The sequence below is a fragment of the Sapajus apella genome, unplaced genomic scaffold (genome assembly GCF_009761245.1).
Source record: "Sapajus apella isolate SASKATOON/1434 unplaced genomic scaffold, GSC_monkey_1.0 scaffold130, whole genome shotgun sequence".
Taxonomy (NCBI): domain Eukaryota; kingdom Metazoa; phylum Chordata; class Mammalia; order Primates; family Cebidae; genus Sapajus; species Sapajus apella.
Window position 1 is genome coordinate 1732989 of NW_022437070.1, and position 18138 is coordinate 1751126.

General features: G+C 49.3%; 1 protein-coding gene and 1 long non-coding RNA gene across 8 annotated transcripts in view; one reads left to right on the plus strand and one right to left on the minus strand.

Moving 5' to 3' along the window:
- Nucleotides 1-5902: 5902 nt before the first annotated feature.
- The window catches only part of HIF3A (hypoxia inducible factor 3 subunit alpha), a 42051-nt gene continuing 29815 nt past the window's right edge, over nt 5903-18138 (minus strand). For 6 of the 7 annotated variants that reach the window (XM_032262579.1, XM_032262575.1, XM_032262578.1 and 3 more), the window contains 4 exons: nt 17111-17382; nt 15212-15329; nt 11461-11542; nt 5903-6477 (listed from right to left, as the gene is read on the minus strand). In XM_032262579.1, coding sequence (XP_032118470.1) covers nt 6380-6477; nt 11461-11542; nt 15212-15329; nt 17111-17382 — 570 coding nt within the window. In that variant the 3' untranslated portion in view covers nt 5903-6379. The remainder of the gene's footprint in view (nt 6478-11460; nt 11543-15211; nt 15330-17110; nt 17383-18138) is intronic. The other variant, XM_032262581.1, reaches the window with a different exon arrangement.
- LOC116539576 overlaps nt 8023-18138 on the plus strand; it is a 16548-nt gene continuing 6432 nt past the window's right edge. Inside the window, exons 1-2 of the long non-coding RNA XR_004264118.1 lie at nt 8023-8125; nt 15378-15382. This is a non-coding gene — a long non-coding RNA (uncharacterized LOC116539576). The remainder of the gene's footprint in view (nt 8126-15377; nt 15383-18138) is intronic.

An 18138-nucleotide genomic window follows, 5' to 3' on the forward strand; every position in this document is an offset into this window, starting at 1 on the left:
GTCGTAAAGCGCGGGCCCTGAAGGCACCCTTCACGCGCCTGCGCAGGTCCCTCTCGCCATAGAGCGCGCGGAGGACAAGGTGACCAGAGGGTACCCAGACCGTACCCCTAGTAGGAGCCAATAGCGAATGAGAGAAGGGGCGCGCGGGGAAACAGACCCGAGTGGCCTCTGCTCCCAAAGTTACCGTGTTCCAAGGCTGTAAAAAGTTTCTCGATTCTTAAAGTGGGATTTCCCCGCTGTCCTCTAGGGTTGGGGGGTGGGTTGTGAATGTCGCTGGCGGGTGTGGCTGCTTTGCAAGGCAGTGCCATGCCCTACGCGGAGCGGGCCCCGGGCGTCGAGCCCTATTGTCAATTACCTGTGTGACCTTGAACAAATCTTCCCCTTCTCTCTAGGGCCTCAGTTACCCATCTGAAAAATGGGTGGTTTCTCAAGCCAAAACAGATCCAACCTAGAGGGTCAGCGTTTTCGAGTTTTTAACTGAAAGCACTCTGGATTTCAAGTCCTGAGCAAGGACCATAAGTGTGTTGCAGCATCTCCTTTCTCCGTGTTCAGCTTCCCAAATCCTGCATTGGCAAACTCTCCTGTTTGTCTTTTCCCATATTCTCTTGTCTGAGATCACAGCATTGATTGCATGCACTCTGCCTCTGTCGTTTACGCTTCACATGGCAGCTAGAGGTTCCCCCCCACCCTACACCACCCCCGACAGAGTCTCACGCTCTGTCGCCCAGGCTGGACTGCTGTGGCATGACCTCGGCTCACTGCAACCTCTGTCTCCCGGGTTCAAGTGATTCTCCGGCCTCAGCCTCCCAAGTAGCTGCTATTACAAGGCGCCTGCCACCATGCCCGGCTAATTTTTGTATTTTACTACATGTTGGCCAGGCTGGTCTGGAATTCCCGACCTCAAGCTATCCGCCTGCCTCGGTCTCCCAAAGTGCTAGGATTACAGGTGTGAGCTACCACGACCGGTGGAGGGATATTTCTAAGACATAAGACCATGATATACCCTCGCTCCCAGCCTTCCACGGCCCTAGTACCCTTAGGAGAAAACCCAAACTCCTGATTAGAAGACCCTGAATAGTCTAACCTCAGGCAGCATCTCCAGATTCCACCCCTTCCGCAACCTCCAAACACCACACACCCTTCCTGTCCGTCCTTCCCAAGCCCTCTTGTAGCGCTAAGTCCTGTAAGGCTATACTCTGGCTCCCCTCCTGGAAGCACAAGGTATTCCACTCCCAAACCTCTTGTTAGTCTAACTCCATCTCTCCCACTGGCCCTAAGCACAACTAACAATCACCCTAAAGGGTAGATATTAGCATCATCTCCATTTTACAGATGAAGTCACAGACTTTCAGAGGTCAACACATTTGACCAAGGTCACAACAACATAAGAAGGTGACAGAGCCAGGATCAGGAATCCCAGCTAATTCCTGTGTCCTTAATTCCCACCTTTTTTTTTTTTTTTTTTTTGAGATGGAGTCTTACTTTGTCGCCAGGCTGCAGTGCAGTGGCACGATGTCAGCTCACTGCACCCTCTGCCTCCTGGGTTCAAGGTTCTCCTGCCTCAGCCTCCCGAGTAGCTGGGACTACCGGCACACGCCACCACGCCCGGCTAATTTTTGTATTTTTAGTAGAGATGAGGTTTCACCATGTTGGACAGGATGGTCTTGATCTCTTGACTTTGTGATCCTCCCTCCTCAGCCTCCCAAAGTGCTGGGATTATAGGCGTGAGCCACTGCACCCAGCCCCCTTACTTCCCACTCTACTGCCTCTGTATGTGCCAGAGCCTATCTTGGTGGGCTAGTAAATTTTTGTTTTGTTGGGTTTGTTTTGTTTGTTTTGGGGTTGGGGGAAAAGGAGGCTGCCATAAAGGATTTGAATTCTGGGTTTGACCAGCTAAATCCTTTCCTGACTGTGTGACCTTGGGCAAGTGATCACCTCTTCTGAGCCTCAGTTTCAACCTCTATGAAGTGGGGATAATAATTATGCCCATGATATAGGATTAGAGGGGAGTTTGATAACATGAGTACAGCATTTGCCAGACAGCCTGACACAGAGCAGGACTTTTATATTCACTCCGTTACAAATGCTCAAAGTGGGCTGGACGCAGTGGCTCACATCTATAATTGCAGCACTTGGGAAGCCGAGGTAGGCAGACCCCTTGAGGTCAGGAGTTCAAGACCAGCCTGGCCAACATGGAAAAACCCCGTCTCTACCAAAAACACAAAATATTAGCCGGGCACGATGGTGTGTGCCTAAAGTCCCAGTTACTAGGGAGGTTAAAGCAGGAGAATTGCTTGAACCCGGGAGGCAGAGGTTGCAGTGAGCCGAGAGCGTGCCACTGCACTCCAGCCTGGGCTACAGAGTGAGACTCCACCTCAAAAAACAACAAACAAACAAATAAACCAAACAAATACTCAGAGTCAGGCAGAGTACCTAGTGCTGTGATGGGACTTCCAAAGAGGGTTTTAGGGGGACTTTATCCAATTGGGGCAGGGAGGGAAGGCTTCCTGGAGTAGCTGGTACCTGAACCAAGATGTGAAATACAAGTAGGAGATAACCAAGTGAGGGGAGAGGGGAAGGGAGAGAGGCATGTAAGGCAGAAGGAACAGGAAGTGCAAAGGCTTGAGAGTGGTTTTCTTCCTTAAAGAAATTCCTATGTGCAATCCTGTGGGGGGGGTATGAAAGTGACGTACATGACAACAGACACACCCACCTGCGCATGAATCTAGGGACACACACATGTTCACTTAACTATGGGGAATCACGTCACACAGACACATATTTGTACCCAGAATTTCAGCATCAAAGAGTCTCACACATGGATAGAGAATCACATCATACAGACATATGCAGGTACAAAAAAAAAAAAAAATCATAGCACCTTCCACACTCAGAAGAAGAGAAACCCAAAGTAACCAGAAACACATAGAAGGCAGAATCATTTCACCCAGATACTAATATGCATGTGTAGAAGGAATCACAACCCCCTGCAACACAGGTTCACAGAATGTCATAGAGACCCACACACATACACAGAATAACAATGTGGGTACACAAGTGCATGCACACACACACACACACACACACACACACACACACACACACACAGAATCAGAAAGTAGCATGGGGCTGGCGTGGTGGCTCAAGCCTATATCCTAGAACTTTGGAAGGCTGAGGCAGGAGGATTGCTTGAGCCCAGGAGTTTGAGACCAGTCTGGGCAACATGGCAAGGTTCCATCTCTACAAAAAATGAAAATAATTAGCTGGGCCTGGTGGCATGTGCCTGTAGTCCCAGCTACCGGGAAGGATGAGATGGGAGGATTGCTTGATCCCAGGAGGCTGCAGAGAGCCGTGATTGTACCACTGCACTCCAGCCTGGGGGAGATAGTGAGACGCTGTCTCCAAAGAAAGAAAGAAAGGGCTGGACACAGTGGCTTATGCCTGCAATCCCAGTACTTTGGGAGGCTGAGACAGGCAGATCACCTGAAGTCAGGAGTTCGAGACCAGCCTGACCAACGTAGTGAAACCCTGTCTCTACCAAAACTACAAAAATTAGCTGGGAATACTGGCACATGTCCGTAATTCCAGCTACTCAGAAGGCTGAGGCAAGAGAATCGCTTGAACCTGGGTGGCAGAGGTTGCAGGGAGCTGAGATTGTGCCACTGCACTCCAGCCTGGGCAACAGAGGGAGACTCCATCTCAAAAAGAAAAAAAAGAAAAAGAAAGAAAGAGAGTAACATGGACACCCAGCCACTCAGTGTACCCACACTCCCAGAGGAGATCGAAAAGATGAGACAATACACAGAGCTCCGGTGCCTACCAAGGTGAGGTCTTTATGGTGGTATAGAGACTGGTGAGTTTCAGAGCCAGTGTGGCTGGTCCAGTCCCTAGCCCAGCACAATTCCCTCCATTTAGGGCCCACATCACCTCCTGTGGGAGGGAGGGAGGTGTCAGACCCCCCCATAGCACCAATCTGGACAGGCCACCCCCTGACAAAACAGAGCAAGCAGTGCCTTCCAAAAAGAGGGTAAATGGGGCTAAGAGGGGGAGGCCTTTTCCTGTGGGAGACCAAGAACAGCACCATTTGTAGAGAGGAAGCTGTGGGGTAAGGGGAGCACACAGATGGTGGCAGAGAGCTGAGGGGTCCTGGCCTCTCCCCGCAGCCCGAAATATGCAGGCAGCGCTGTGCCTGTGTGTGCCTGTGCAGCTGGAGAAGTCTTTGGATTGCAAGCCCCGCAAAGGGTGAGGGAGCCCCAAGTGCCCCAAACATCTGGGGTAAAGTCAAGGTAAGTGCATGTCTGGAGGGCTGAGGTGGGAAGTGGACGGGGTTCTAGGACACAGAAATTGTAGGCAATGAGAATGGAGAGGCGTGAAGTCCAGGAGCAGCACAGCTAGAGGGTAGGGGTCTGGAATGGGAAGACTTAAGACTGAAGGTTGAAACTGGAGTAAGCTCAGTGGGGTGGGAAGCTCAGAATATATTCAGGAGGGTGGGGTCTGGAATCAGGGAGTTGCGGTTATCAGATTCAGAACCAGTGGAATCTATAGGGCAAAGTCTAGATTCCAGAATCAGAAGCATTTGGAGGCTGAATTATAGAACCAGAGGAATTTGGATCTGAAATCAAAGGCAGTTGGAAGCTGTGAGGCTTAAAAGCAGAGGAATTTATAGAATAAGGACTAGAATTAGAAAAAGCCTGGCTGTGCTCAGTGGTTCATGCCTGTAGTCCCAGCACTTTGGTGAGGCCAAGGAGGGAGAACTGCTTGAGCACAGGAGTTCGAGACCAGCCTGGGCAACATGGTGAAACCCCATCTCTATATTTTTTTAAATAAAAAAAGCCTAAAGTCTGAGATCTAGAACCACAGAGATTCGGAAGCCGTAAGATCTAGAATTAGGAGTTGAGGGTTGTAATATCTAAAACCAGGGAAATATATAAGGCAAAGTCTGCTTTTAGAAGATATTGAAGGCTGAATTCTAGACCCCGGGTAATTTGGAGTCACACCTTGAGTAAAGAGGAGTCTAGAAATTATGACGTCTAGAGCCAAGGGAAATTACGGGATGAGGTCTAGTGTCAGAAGACACTTGTAAGTCAGTTCTAGAACCAGAGAAAATAGCAGATCACCAGATGCTGAATCAGAGGACCACGAAGGCAGCAAGGTCTAGAAGTTGTACAGTCCAGAACTAGTGAGTGGAGCAGGTCATGAGGTTCAGAATCTAGGAGAACTAGAGCATGATCTGGTTCTAGAACTGGTTATTACAAGATCAAGACAGGACCGGGTGCAGTGGCTCAAGCCTGTAATCCCAGTACTTTGGGAGGCCAAGGCAGGTGGATCACTTGCGGTCAGGAATTCAAGACCAGCCTGGACAACAAGTGAAATACTGTCTCGACTAAAAATACAAAAATTAGTTAGGCGTGGTGGTATGCATCTGTAGTCCTGGCTATTTGGGAGGCTGAGGCAGGAGAATTACTTGAACCCAGGAGGTGGAGGCTGCAATCACACCACTGTACTCCAGCCTAGGTGACAGAGCAAGATTCCATCTCAAAAAAAAAAAAAAAAAAAAGAAGAAGAAGGTGAGGTCTAAACCAGACCATGCTGAAGGTTGTGTGGTCTAGAACCAGTGTAGGTCAGAGGTTATAGAGTCCGGAGCGGGAGCACATTGCAGGTTGCATAGTTTGGAAGCAGAGGAAGTGGGAGAACCATGAATGAAGTCAGTGTCCAGGCAAAGCTGGGGGCAGCAGGAAGCCCAGAACGGAAGGGGCAGGCAGAGCAGACGGGCAGCATGGGGGGCTTTGGCCTCAATGGGAAGTCGCTGGGGGTAAGGTCTGGCCCAGAGCCTCCCCCCACTGACACCTGAGGAGGGGGGAAAGATCAGAGTCCCACATTCTTACAGACCCCAGGCAATTCATTGTGATTAAAAACCATATTATGAAATAGACAAAAATAAAAATAATAATACAAGAAGGACAGAAGGAAACGTGATCACGGTGACCTGTGGATCATCGTTCTCTCCAGAACCCGGAAACACAGACACGACCCCCTAACCCTCCCCACCCCTAATTCCCCAAAATAAAGCCAAGAGAGGCAGCGAAAGGGATAATGAGGTAACCAAGTATTGAGAACCCCAAGAGAAATCCTGAGAGGAGGAGGAGGGGGCAGGGACCCCCTCCCAGAGGTCACTGAGCTGAGACCACCCCAAAGAGTCCCCACATTGGGAGCAGGCAGAGGGGTGAGGGCTGAGGTAGGCCCGAGGTGGGCAAGGGGGCACTTAGAGGAGAGAGGGGGCCCTCTCCTGGCGCCCCCATCCTGTGCGTCGGCTGCCGGCTTGGAGTGTGGTTGAGGTCCTTTCTAGGGGAGGAGAAGGGAGACAGGGAGAGGAGCTGGCTCAGTCAGCCTGGCCCGAGCCTGCCGCTGGCTGGAAGTGGCCCCGGGGCTGGTCGGTGTCCCCATCTGAGTACGGAGAGAGCAGTGAGGGGCCCAGGCCTGCAAAGATGAAAGAGAAATGACAAATGAAAAGATGAAAGAGAAATCAGCGGACAACCATAACCCCAACCCGTCTTCCCTTCCTGGGAGCTGAAAGCCTGGATGGCGAGGCAGGCCTGCCTGGATTCAAACAGTAGTGACATCTTGGGCACGTTCCACTCTCTGAACCTCTCGGGGATGTTCAGGGCTGCCGTGAAGAACCCGAGTCCAGAGCCAGATGCTCCCTAGTTGGAATCCAGGCATTGCTATTTATTTGCTGTGTGACCTGGGGCAGGTGACTTCACCTCTCTGTGCCTCAGTTTCCTCATCTGTAAGATGGGCTAATAACAGCACCTCTCTCTCAGGGCTGTAATGAAGAATCAATGAGTAAATCCATGGAAGGTGCTCTGAACCATAACTAGTACTGGTGAGAGTACAGCTAAGTCAGCTGTTGTTACTTGGGAAACCAGAATACTCACACCTACTTCATTTATGAGAATTTACTCATTCAAAACATATTTGCTGTTGGGCGCAGTGGTTCATGCCAATAATCCCAGCACTTTGGGAGGCTGAGGCGGGTGGACTGCTTGAACTCAGGAGTTCAAGACCAGCCTGGGCAATATAGCAAAATCTCATCTCTACAAAACACGTAAAAATTAGCCAGGCGTGATGGCACATGCCTGTAGTCCCAGCTACTTGTGGGGGCTGAAGTCGGAGGATCACTTGAGCCCAGGAGGTTGAGGCTGCAGTGAACTGTGTTTGTGCCCCTGCACTCCAGCCTGGGTGACAAACTGAGAATCTGCCTCAAAAACAAAAAAAAAAAAAACCCAAGACATTTACTGTGCATCTACTTTGTGTCTGGCACTGTGCCAGGTGCTAGCAACACAGCAGTGAACAGGATAGATGACACTCCCTGCCCCTACCTTTGTGAGACGGACATTCCAGTGAGAAGCGCCAACTGGATCAGGTACAGGAAGCTAGGCACAGTGCGAGTGCTTAAATCTTAGCTCCTCATTCACAAATACGTGCAGAGAACCCCCTCTGTGCTCGGCCACCACCCACCCATGCGCACAAAGAAGAATATAGCAGGGACCAAGATAGCCCCGGCCCCTGCCTTTGAAGGTCTTATACCCAAAGGAGAAGACAGACAGCAATCAAATGATGACCCAGAGGCCTGTGTAATTATATTATGGAGTGTTATAAGCCATGAGCATATGAAGTGAGGGAGGGCTTTGTGGAAGGAGTCATATTTGATCCGAGATCTAAAGGATGTGGTAACATGGCACAGAACAGAGGGAAAAGTATTCCAGGGAGAAGGAGCAGGATATGCAAAGGCCCTGAGGCAGCCGCCTCCATTGTGATGACTTTAAAGCCATCACAACATCCCACAGAGGCTCCATGCAGTCAACCCTCACCTTTCTCTCCTCTCTGCTTCAGCTACACTGGTCTTGCTTTTCCCCAAATAAGACAGATACAGCCAGGCACAATCCCAGCACTTTGGGAGGCTGATGCAGGAGGATCACTTGAGCCCAGGAGTTTAAGACCAGCCACCCAACATAACAAGACCTCTTTCTCTACAGAAATTAAAAGATTAGCCAGATGCGATGAAGTGCACTTGTAGTCCCGGCTACACGGGAGACTGAGATGGGAGGATCACTTGAGCCCAGGAGTTCAAGGCTGAAGTGAGCTGTGATTGCACCACTGTGCTCCAGCCTGGGCAGCAGAGCAAGATACAGTTCCCCCACTCCCAAAAAGACATATACAGTCCCCGCCTAAGGGCCTTTGGACTTGCCACTATCTCTGCCTGGGACACTCCTCCCCCGATATCATCAGGGCTCACTCCACGTTTGCTCAACTATCACCTTCTCAATGAAACCACCCTGATCATACTCCTTTTTTTTTTTTTTTTTTTTTTTTTGAGACAGAGTCTTGCTCTGTCACCCAATCTGGAGTGCAATGGCGCGATCTTGGCTCACTCCTCTGTCTCCTGGGCTCAAGCAATTCTCCTGTCTTAGCCACCCGAGTAGCTGGGATTACAGGTGCCCACCATTGCACCTGGCTAATTTTTGTATTTTTGTAGAGACAGGGTTTCACCATCTTGGCCAGGCTGTTCTTGAACTTCTGACCTTGTGATTCGCCCACCTCAGCCTCCCAAAGTGCTGGGACTACAGGCGTGAGCCACTACACCTGCCAATTTTTGTATTTTTAGTAGAGATGGGGTTTTGCCATGTTGGCCAGGCTGGTTTTGAACTCCTGACCTCAGATGATCCACGCAACTCAGCCTCCCAAAGTGGTGGGATTACAGGCATGAGTCACCACACCTGGCCTGTTTATTCATTTAAATAGAGACAGGGGCCTGAGTGGTGGCTCATGCCTGTAATCGTAGCACTTTGGAAGATCAAAGTGAGTGAGCTGCTTGAGCTCAGGAGTTCGAGACTAGCCTGAGCAACGTGGTGAAACCCTATCTCTACTAAAAATAAAAAATAAAAAAAATAAAAAAATAGCTGAGGGTGCTGGTGCCCACCTGTGGTCCCAGCTACTCGGGAAGCTGAGGTGGGAGGGTCGCTTGAGCCAAGAGACACAAAGGTTGCAGTGAGCCGAGAATGACAGAGCAAGAACCTGTCTCAAAAAAAAAAAAAGAGAAAGAGAAAGAAAATGAAAATGTGAAAATAAATAAATAGAGACAGGGTCTCGCTCTGTCACCCAGGTTGGAGTACAGTGGTGCAGTCACAGTTCACTGCAGCCTCGAACTCCTGGCCTTAAGCAATCCGCCCATCTCAGCCTCCCAAGAAACTAGGACAACAGGTGTGTGCCACCACACCCACCTGGTTTTTAAAAAATTTTGGTAAAGACCGAGTCTTGCCGTGTTTTCCAGGCTGGTCTCTAACTCCTGGTCTCAAGTGATCCTCCCCTCTATCACCTCCCACGGCATTGCGACTACAGGAATGAACCACTTGCCCAGCTCTCTTGGACTCTTTTTTTTTTTTTTTTTTTTTTTGAGACAGGGTCTCGCTCTGTCGCCCAGGCTGGAGTGCGCTGGCACCATCGTAGCTCACTGCAGCCTTGAACTCCCAGGCTCAAGCAATCCTCCTGCTTTAGCCTCCGGAGTAGCTGGGACTAAAGGCATGCACCACCGTGCCCAGCCAATCAAAAAAAAAAATTTAGGCCAGGTGTGGTGGCTCATACCTGTAATCTCAGCACTTTGGGAGGCCAAGGTGGGTGAATCACCTGAGGTCAGGAGTTCAAGACCAGTCTGGCCAACATGGCAAAACCCCATCTCTACCAAAAATGCAAAAATTAGCCGGGTGTGGTAGCATGTGCCTGAGCACGAGGCTGAGGCAGGGGAATCGCTTGAACTCAGGGGGCGGAGGTTGCATTGAACTGAGATTGCGCCAGTGCACTCCAGCTTGGGTAACAGGGCATGACTCCATCTCAAAAAAAAAAATTATTTTTTTTTAGTAGAGACAAGGTCTTGCTATACTTAGTCCAGGCTGGTCTCAAGCTCCTAGCCTCAAGCGATCCTCCCACTTTTGACTCCCGAAGTGCTGGGATTACAGGCATGAGCCAGGTGCCCAGCCTCCCTCTTACACTCTTTTTCATATTTGTTTCTTTTTTTTTGAGACATTGTTTCATTCTTGTTGCCCAGGCTGGAGTGCAGTGGTGCGATCTCGGCTCACTGCAACCTCCACCTCCTGGGTTCAAGCGATTCTTCTGCCTCAGCCTCCCATGTAGCTCGGCTTACAGGCACGCGCCACCACGCCCAGCTAATTTTGTATTTTTAATAGAGACGGGGTTTCTCCATGTTGGTCAGGCTGGTCTCAAACTCTCAACCTCAGGTGATCTGCCCGCCTTGGCCTCCCAAAGTGCTGGGATTACCGGCATGAGGCACTGTGCCTGGCTCTTGTACTGGTTTCTTTGTTACGGTCTGTCTCCTGCACTAGAATGTCAGCTCCACAAGGGCAGAGATTTCTATGCATTTTGTTCACAACCTGTCCCCAGCCCCTAGAACTATGCCTGGTGCTTACTGCATGCTTTATAAATATTTGTTACACGCATGAAGGAAAGAATAAACTGAAAGACAGTGGCTGCACCTGAAACAGAGCACAGTGTGGTCCAAGACGTAGCAGAGACCAGACCCTGCAGGGATCTAAGTTCAAGCGAGGAGTTTGATCTTTCTTTGAAGGGCACTAGGGAGCCATGGAAGGACTTTGAGCAGAGGAGGGCTAGGGTCAGATTTAGGCTCTGAAAAGATTCCTCTGGCTGATATATGGAGGTTTCAAGTGAAGCAATGGCTTTTGATAGTTGCACTGTAAAATGACAGCTTGTCTCATGCTCTGCGGAGGGGCTGTGGGAAGCACCATCACCACGATAGCCACACGGCAGACATTTTCTTTAAAACTTTTTTTTTTTTTTTACATCTAAAAACATTTTTAAAGACCGGGCGTGGTGGCTCACACCTGTAATCCTAGCGCTTTAGGAGGCCGAGGCAGGCAGATCACCTGAGGTCAGGAGTTCGAGACCAGCCTGGCCAACATGGTAAAACCCCGTCTCTACTAAAAGCACAAAAATTAGCCGGGTGTGGTGGTGCACACCTGTGATCCCAACTACCTGAGAGGCTGAGGCAGGAGAATCACTGGAACCCAGGAGGTGGAAGTTGCTGTGAGCTGAAATTGTACCACTGCATTCTAGCCTGGGCGACAGAGCAAGACTTTGTCTCATAAATAAATAAATAAATAAATGGTAATAAAGTGTGATCATGGGCATGGAGGCTCCAGAGATCTAGTCTCGGGCCAGGGCTTGGCTTCCACCCCAAAGGGCAGCCTTGGAGAGCCCCTGCCTCCCTTAGGGTCTCTCTTCCCCCCTCCTCCACAGTGTCCATGAGAAGAGAGAAGAGACAGGAGCTGCCATTTCCACCAAGGTCATCTCCAAGCACTGATAGTCCCCCAGCACCTTTGGAATAGCTCCATCCCTCTTATACCTCCTAGGGGAGAGGTTGCTACTCACCCAGGGGCTCATTCATGTCCAGGAGGGGTGTGCTGGGGTCCTGCAGGCTCCCTGGGGCTGGTCCTCCTGTCAGAAGGAAACTCTGTGGGAGAGACGGACAAAACCACCACCACCATTACCATCATCGGTATCCAAGCCATAGCTGGGCGTGGTGGCTGTAATCCCAGTGCTTTGGAAGGCTGAGGCGGGAGGATCGCTTAAGCCCAAAAGTTTGAGACCAGCCTGGGCAAGACAGTGAGATCTCATCTTTACCAACAATTTAAAAATTAGCTGGGTGTGGTGGCACGTGCCTGTAGTCCCAATTACTTAGGAGGCTGAGGTGAGAGGATTCCGTGAGGCCAGGAGTTTGAGGTGACAGTGAGCTATGATAGCGTCACTGCATTCCAGTCCGGGTGACAGAGACCCTATCTCTAAAAAAAAAATAACAAAAATAAAATAAAATAAATAAATAAAAAATAAGGCCAAGCACAGTGGCTCATGCCTGTAATTCTAGTGCTTTGGGAGGCCAAGGTGGGAGGATCACTTGAGGCCAGGAGTCTGAGATCAGCCTGGGCAACATAATGAGACCCTGACTCTACAAAAAAATTTAAAAATGAAAGAAGCCGAGCACGGTGGCTCATGCCTGCAATCCCAGCACTTTGGGAGGCTGAAGTGGGCAGATCATTCAAGGTCAGTTGTTCAAGACCAGCCTGGCCAACATGGTGAAACCCCGTCTCTACTAAAAATACAAAAATTAGCAGGGTGTGATGGTGCATGCCTGTAATCCCAGCTACTTGGGAGGCTGAGGCAGGGGAATTGCTTCAACCTGGGAGGAGGAGGTTGTAGTGAGCCAAGATCATGTCACTGCACTCCAGCCTGGATGACAGAGTGAGACTCCATTGAAAGAAAGAAAGAGACAGAGAGAGACAGAGAGAGAGAGAGAGAGAAAAGAGAGAAAGAAAAAAGAAAGAAAAGTGAGAGAAAGAGAAGAAAGGAAGGAAAGGAGAGAGGGAGGGAGGGACGGAAGGAAAGAAAGAAGGGAAGAGGGGAGGAAGGGAGGAAGGGAGGAAGACCCAGGGACAAGATGGTGCAGTGGTTAAGGGCTGCTGGGGTCCAGTGGCCACCTGTCAGGGGTGTGCCTTTGGGTCAGTCCCTGTCCAATCATCCTACCTGTGTTCCTCCAGAGCCTTGTTCCCCCTTCTCCTCCTTCCTCCCTGCCCAAGGACCTGTGCACAGGGACTGTAACAGCCTGCAACTTTGCTCCGTGTGTTCCTGTTGGTGAGCTCACGGGAGACACCAGCAGGTGGGTATTCATTCTTCTCTGTGAGTTGGTGGTGTCCCTCCATGGAAGGTTTCAGCCCAAATTAGCTGGACTTCACCTGCCACAGGATCCGGTGACCACCCCACCCTGCGCCTTCAGGCCAGGGCTGGTGCCCACTTCCCATGCATGACCCAGGGTACTGTACCAGCCTTGTTGGTTTCCCTGCGCTATGTTAACACCTTTTCCAACAGTCCTGTTATTAAATTCTCCTCAACACTCCATCTGACTGTGCTACCTTTCCTGCGCAGACTCTGATAGTCGTTTAACTTCTTCTGTGTAAATGTGTGTAATAGTAACAAGAATATTTCAATAGCTGTTGTGAGGATTAAATAAGTTAATCATGCAAGGAATTTAGTGCAGTCAGTGTCTGGTACATAGTAGGCACTTAATAAGTGTAAGCTGTCATAGATGTATATACACATAAAATACATAACATACATATATACCATGAGATATAACATAGACACACATATATACACACATACACACACAAATATATATTTAAATATATATATTTTGTATATATAAATAAAAATATATATTAAAATATATATTTAAATATAAAAATTATATATTATATATTTTATATATAATATATATATTTAAATATACATATACTTATATTTATATATTATTTATATATAAAATAGATATATATTTTATATATGTGTGTGTATGTATGTGTATATATGTGTGTATATGTTATATCTGAGACAGAATGTTACTCTGTCCTCCAGGCTGGAATGCAATGGCACGATCTTGGCTCACTACAACCTCTGCCTCCCGGGTTCAAGCAATTCTTGTGCCTCAGTCTCGCGAGTAGCTGGGACTACAGGTGCGCACCACCACTCCCAGCTAATGTTTGTATTTTTAGTAGAGACAGGGTTTCACCATGTTGGCCAGGCTGGTCTTGAACTCCTGACCTTAAGTGATCCTCCCGCCTCATCCTCCCAAAGTGCTGGGATTACAGGTGTGAGGCATTGCATCTGGCCTGTAAACTGTTATATTATCAACCACATCTCATATTCAAACATTTGCAGAGCAAAGAACCAAGGCACTGCTGTAAGCACTAGGGAGCCATGAAAGGTCCTAGAGGGAGGCCTTGCAGAAGTGACATAGTCCGGGCTGGCTTTTTTGTTTTTAATTTTTTGAGACAGGGGCTGTGCTGTCACCCAGGCTGGAGTGCAGTGGCACGATCACAGGCTCACTACAGCCTTGACCTTCCAGGCTCGGGTGATCCTTTCACTGCAGCCTCCTGAGCAGCAGGGACTACAGGCACATGCACCACACCTAGTTAACTTTTTAATTTTAATTTTTTTTTTTTTTTTGTAGAGATGGCATCTCACTATGTTGCCCAGGCTGGTCTCGAACTCCTGGGCTCAAGTGATCCTGCTGCCTTGGCTTCCCTAAGTGCTGGGATTATAGGCGGGAACCACTGCACCTTGCCCAGGCTTTTAAAAAGGGTACTGTGGTTGCTGTCATGCAGAATGAATAGATGGGGAGGGACAGGAGGAGGGACACTGTAGGGAGGCTGCTTTTGTTTGGTTTGTTTGGTTTTTTGAGACAGAGTTTTGTTCTTTGTTGCCCGGGCTGGAGTGCAGTGGCACGGTCTCAGCTCACTGCAACCTCTGCCTCCTGGGTTCAAGCGATTCTCCTGTCTTAGTCTTCCAAGTAGCTGGGATTACAGGTGCCCGCCACAACACCCGGCTAATTTTTGTATTTTTAGTAGAGACGGGGTTTCATCATGGTTGGCTAGGCTGGTCTTGAACTCCTGACCTCAGGTGATCCGCCCACCTCGGCCTCCCAAAGTGCTGGGATTACAGACGTGAGCCACTGAGCCCAGCCATTTGGTTTGTTCTTGTACACCACACTGAATGTTTATATCATGGCAGTCCCCTGAGATACAAACATTCCCACTTTCTGGATGAGGAAACTGAGGCTTGATGTGGTGATGTCACCTGCCCAAAGTCTCACAGTTACTGGGTGGCAGACCTCAGACTTGAACGCAGGCCAGTCTGATTCTAGTGTCTGTACTTTGAACTCTGCACTAGTAATCCGAAGCCAAGACCTGTTCTAGTTTCGGGAGGGTGTCCTACGGGAACAGAGAGAAGATTCCTGCAGATATCAACCACATGCCATGTCTCCCCTTATCCTGTTTCATTTTCCTTCTTTGCACTTACCACGAATATATATATATATATATATATTTGAGACAAGGTCTCACTCTGTCGCTCCGGCTGGAGTGCAGTGGCACGATCTCAGCTCACCGCAGAGCTTTTTAGTATGCATTAGTGAAACTAGAAGATCAGGCCCCAGCATCAGCCGGCCTGTTGATCTTCTGTATGATTCTCAACCAGCCTGTGCCCCTCTCTGGTTTCCTATTTATAAAACAGGAGATTTATGCCAGCTAGCTAATGAGGGCCAGAGAATCCCATTAATCCCCCAACACACCAGGCTGAGGGGAAACAGCAGAAAGTTTCCGGGTTCTGGGCTGGGGCATCTTTTGGGAGGTCTCACTCCCAGCAGCTCCACTCCCTCGTCCTCGCCTTCTGAGCTCTGGGCCAGGGTCCTGGAGGAAAACAGGCAAGAATCTCAGGACACAGCAAACCTGGGCAAGAGTGGGTCACAGTGTAAGCAGGTGATAAGCATTTGTTCACTCCCTTGAGCACCTGTTATTTCTTTACTCATACACCCACCAGTCCATCCATCCATCCACTAATCCTTCTTCTCATTTATCCAATAATCCATCCCTCAGCTTCCATCCATCTATCCTTCCATTCATCCACCTATTTATCCACCTAGTTGTCCTCCATCTATCCATCCACTCTTCCATCCACCCAGCCATCCGCCATCCGTCCATCCATCCATCTGCTGTCCATCCACCAACTATCTCCCATCCATCCATCCATCCATCCACTGTCTATCCATCATCCATCCAACTATCTCCCATCCATCCATTCACCATTCATCAATCTACCATCCATCCATTCATCCATCCACCATCCATCCATTCATCCATCCATCCATCTGTCCATCTATCCATCCATCTATCCATCCATCTGCTGTCCATCCATCATCCATCTGCCATCTATCCATTCACCATTCATCCATCTACCAATCCATCTTCTCATTTATCCAATAAACCATTACCCACCCACCCAAATAACCTCCATTCATCTATCCTTCCATTCATCCACCTATTTATCCACCTAGTTGTCCTCCATCTATCCATCCATTCTTCTATCCACCCAGTCATCCATCCATCCATCCATCCATCCATTTGCCATCCAACCACCATCCACCATCCATCCATCCATCCATCCATCTATCCATCTATTGATCCATCCATCTATCCATCCATACATCCATTTACCATCCATCTACCATCCATCTGCTATCCATCCATTAATTTATTGATCCATCCATCCATCCATCCATCCATCCATTAATCCATTCATCCATCCTTCCTTCCTTCCAGCCACCCATGAACTCATTGATCCATCCATCCTCTGTCTACTCATTCATCCATCCATCCACATGTACATACATACACCCTTTTATCTATACATCCATCCATCTGTCCTTCCATCCACCCCTCCATCCAACCACCTGTCCACCCATAGAAGTGACAACAATATTCATTAATAATTCCCTCCCTCCCTCATTTTGTAAGTCTTTATCAGGCACCCACTTTATAGCCAGCAATAAGCTGGGAGCCTTGGGAGATACCAAGATGTATCCATAAAAGCCTTAAAAGGATAGTACAGAAACCACTCTGGATTCCAGGTGAGCACATACTTGCAACTTAGTTCTAGACAGTTTCTTTTCATTTTCCCTCCCTCCCTTCTTTCCTTCCTCTCTCTCTGTTCTCTCTTTCTTTCATTTTTTTTTTTTTTTTTTTGACAGGGTCTCACTGTTGCCCCGGCTGGGGCAGTGGGGGCAACCCCACCCCCTTTTGGCCTTGAACTCCTGGGCTCTAGTGATCCTCCTACCTCAGCCTCTCAAGTAGCTGGGACTACGGGCATGCATCACCACACTCAGGTTAGACAGTTTCTCCGACATGGTGGCAAAGTCTTCTAAACTCTGACGAAAATTATCACTGGATCAGATGTAACTATGTTCCAAAGGAGAGAGCCCTCCCTGGTTGAAAGGTAAACAGTGAGAGCAGTGGAGGGCACTCCAAAGGCATAGAGATGGGCATAAACTTGGAGCATGCTGGGCCCACTGAGGGCCTGGCTGGAGCAGAGATCAGGGTTAGAGAAATGCTGAGAGATGAGGCTGAGGCAGGAGGCAGGGGCAAGATGGGGTGAGGGGATGCTCCCTTGACGTCCCCCCTTTATTGCGGCTCACCTCTTCCGAGCTCCAGCCATGAGAGAGGATGCGGAGGGGTCACCTCTGGAAGGGCTGGAGCAGCTCAGCCGGGGGTCACTCCCCCAGCGGGGCAGCAGGGAGGACTCAAAGGCTGGAGGTGACAGGCCATGGAAGCTCTGAGCACGGGGCCGGGGGACAGCCCCCGGAGGTCTGTGGTAGGCCCTGGGTAGCTGTTCACTGGCGTTGAGCTGGAAGTCATCATCCATGGAGATGTAGGGGGCCAGCATCTCCAAATCCAGAGCGTCAGCATCCTGTGGAGGGCAGGAGGGAAGTAAGAGCATGAGCCTTGGACTTGGGTGGACCCAGGCTGAAGTCATCACACCACCACTTCTGAGTTCTGTGCCTGTGGCCAACAGCCTGAGCTTCAGTTTCCTCATCTGTAAAATGGGTATAAGGACTCTCTGAAGAGCATGTTAGAGAAATCCCAAATTGAGTCAGAGGCATGGTATCTCACACCTGTAATCCCAGAGCTTTTAGGAGGCTAAGTCGGGAGAATCACTTGAGGCTAGAAGTTCGAGACCAGTCTGGGTAACAGAGCGAGACTTCTATCTCCACAAAAAAGAAAAAAATTAGCCAGGTGTAGTGGCCCATGCCTGTAGTTCTAATTATTCAGGCGGCTGAGGCGGGAGAATTGTTTGAGCCCAGGAGTTTGAGATTGCAGTGAGCCATGATTACACGACTGCAGTCTAGCCTGAGTGACAGAGTGAGACACTGGAAAGAAAGAAAGGGCTGGGCGTGGTGGTTCATGCCTGTAATCCCGGCACTTTGCGGGCGGATCACGAGGTCAAGAGATCGAGACCATCCTGGCCAACACGGTGAAACACCGTCTCTACTAAAAATACAAAAATTAGCTGAGCTCGGTGGCGCACACCTGAGGTTGCAGCTACCCGGGAAGCTGAGGTGGAAGAATTGCTTGACCCAGGAGATGGAGGTTGCAGTGAGCCAAGATTGCGCCACTGCACTCCAGCCTGGTGATAGAGCAAGACTCCGTCAAAAAAAAAAAAAAA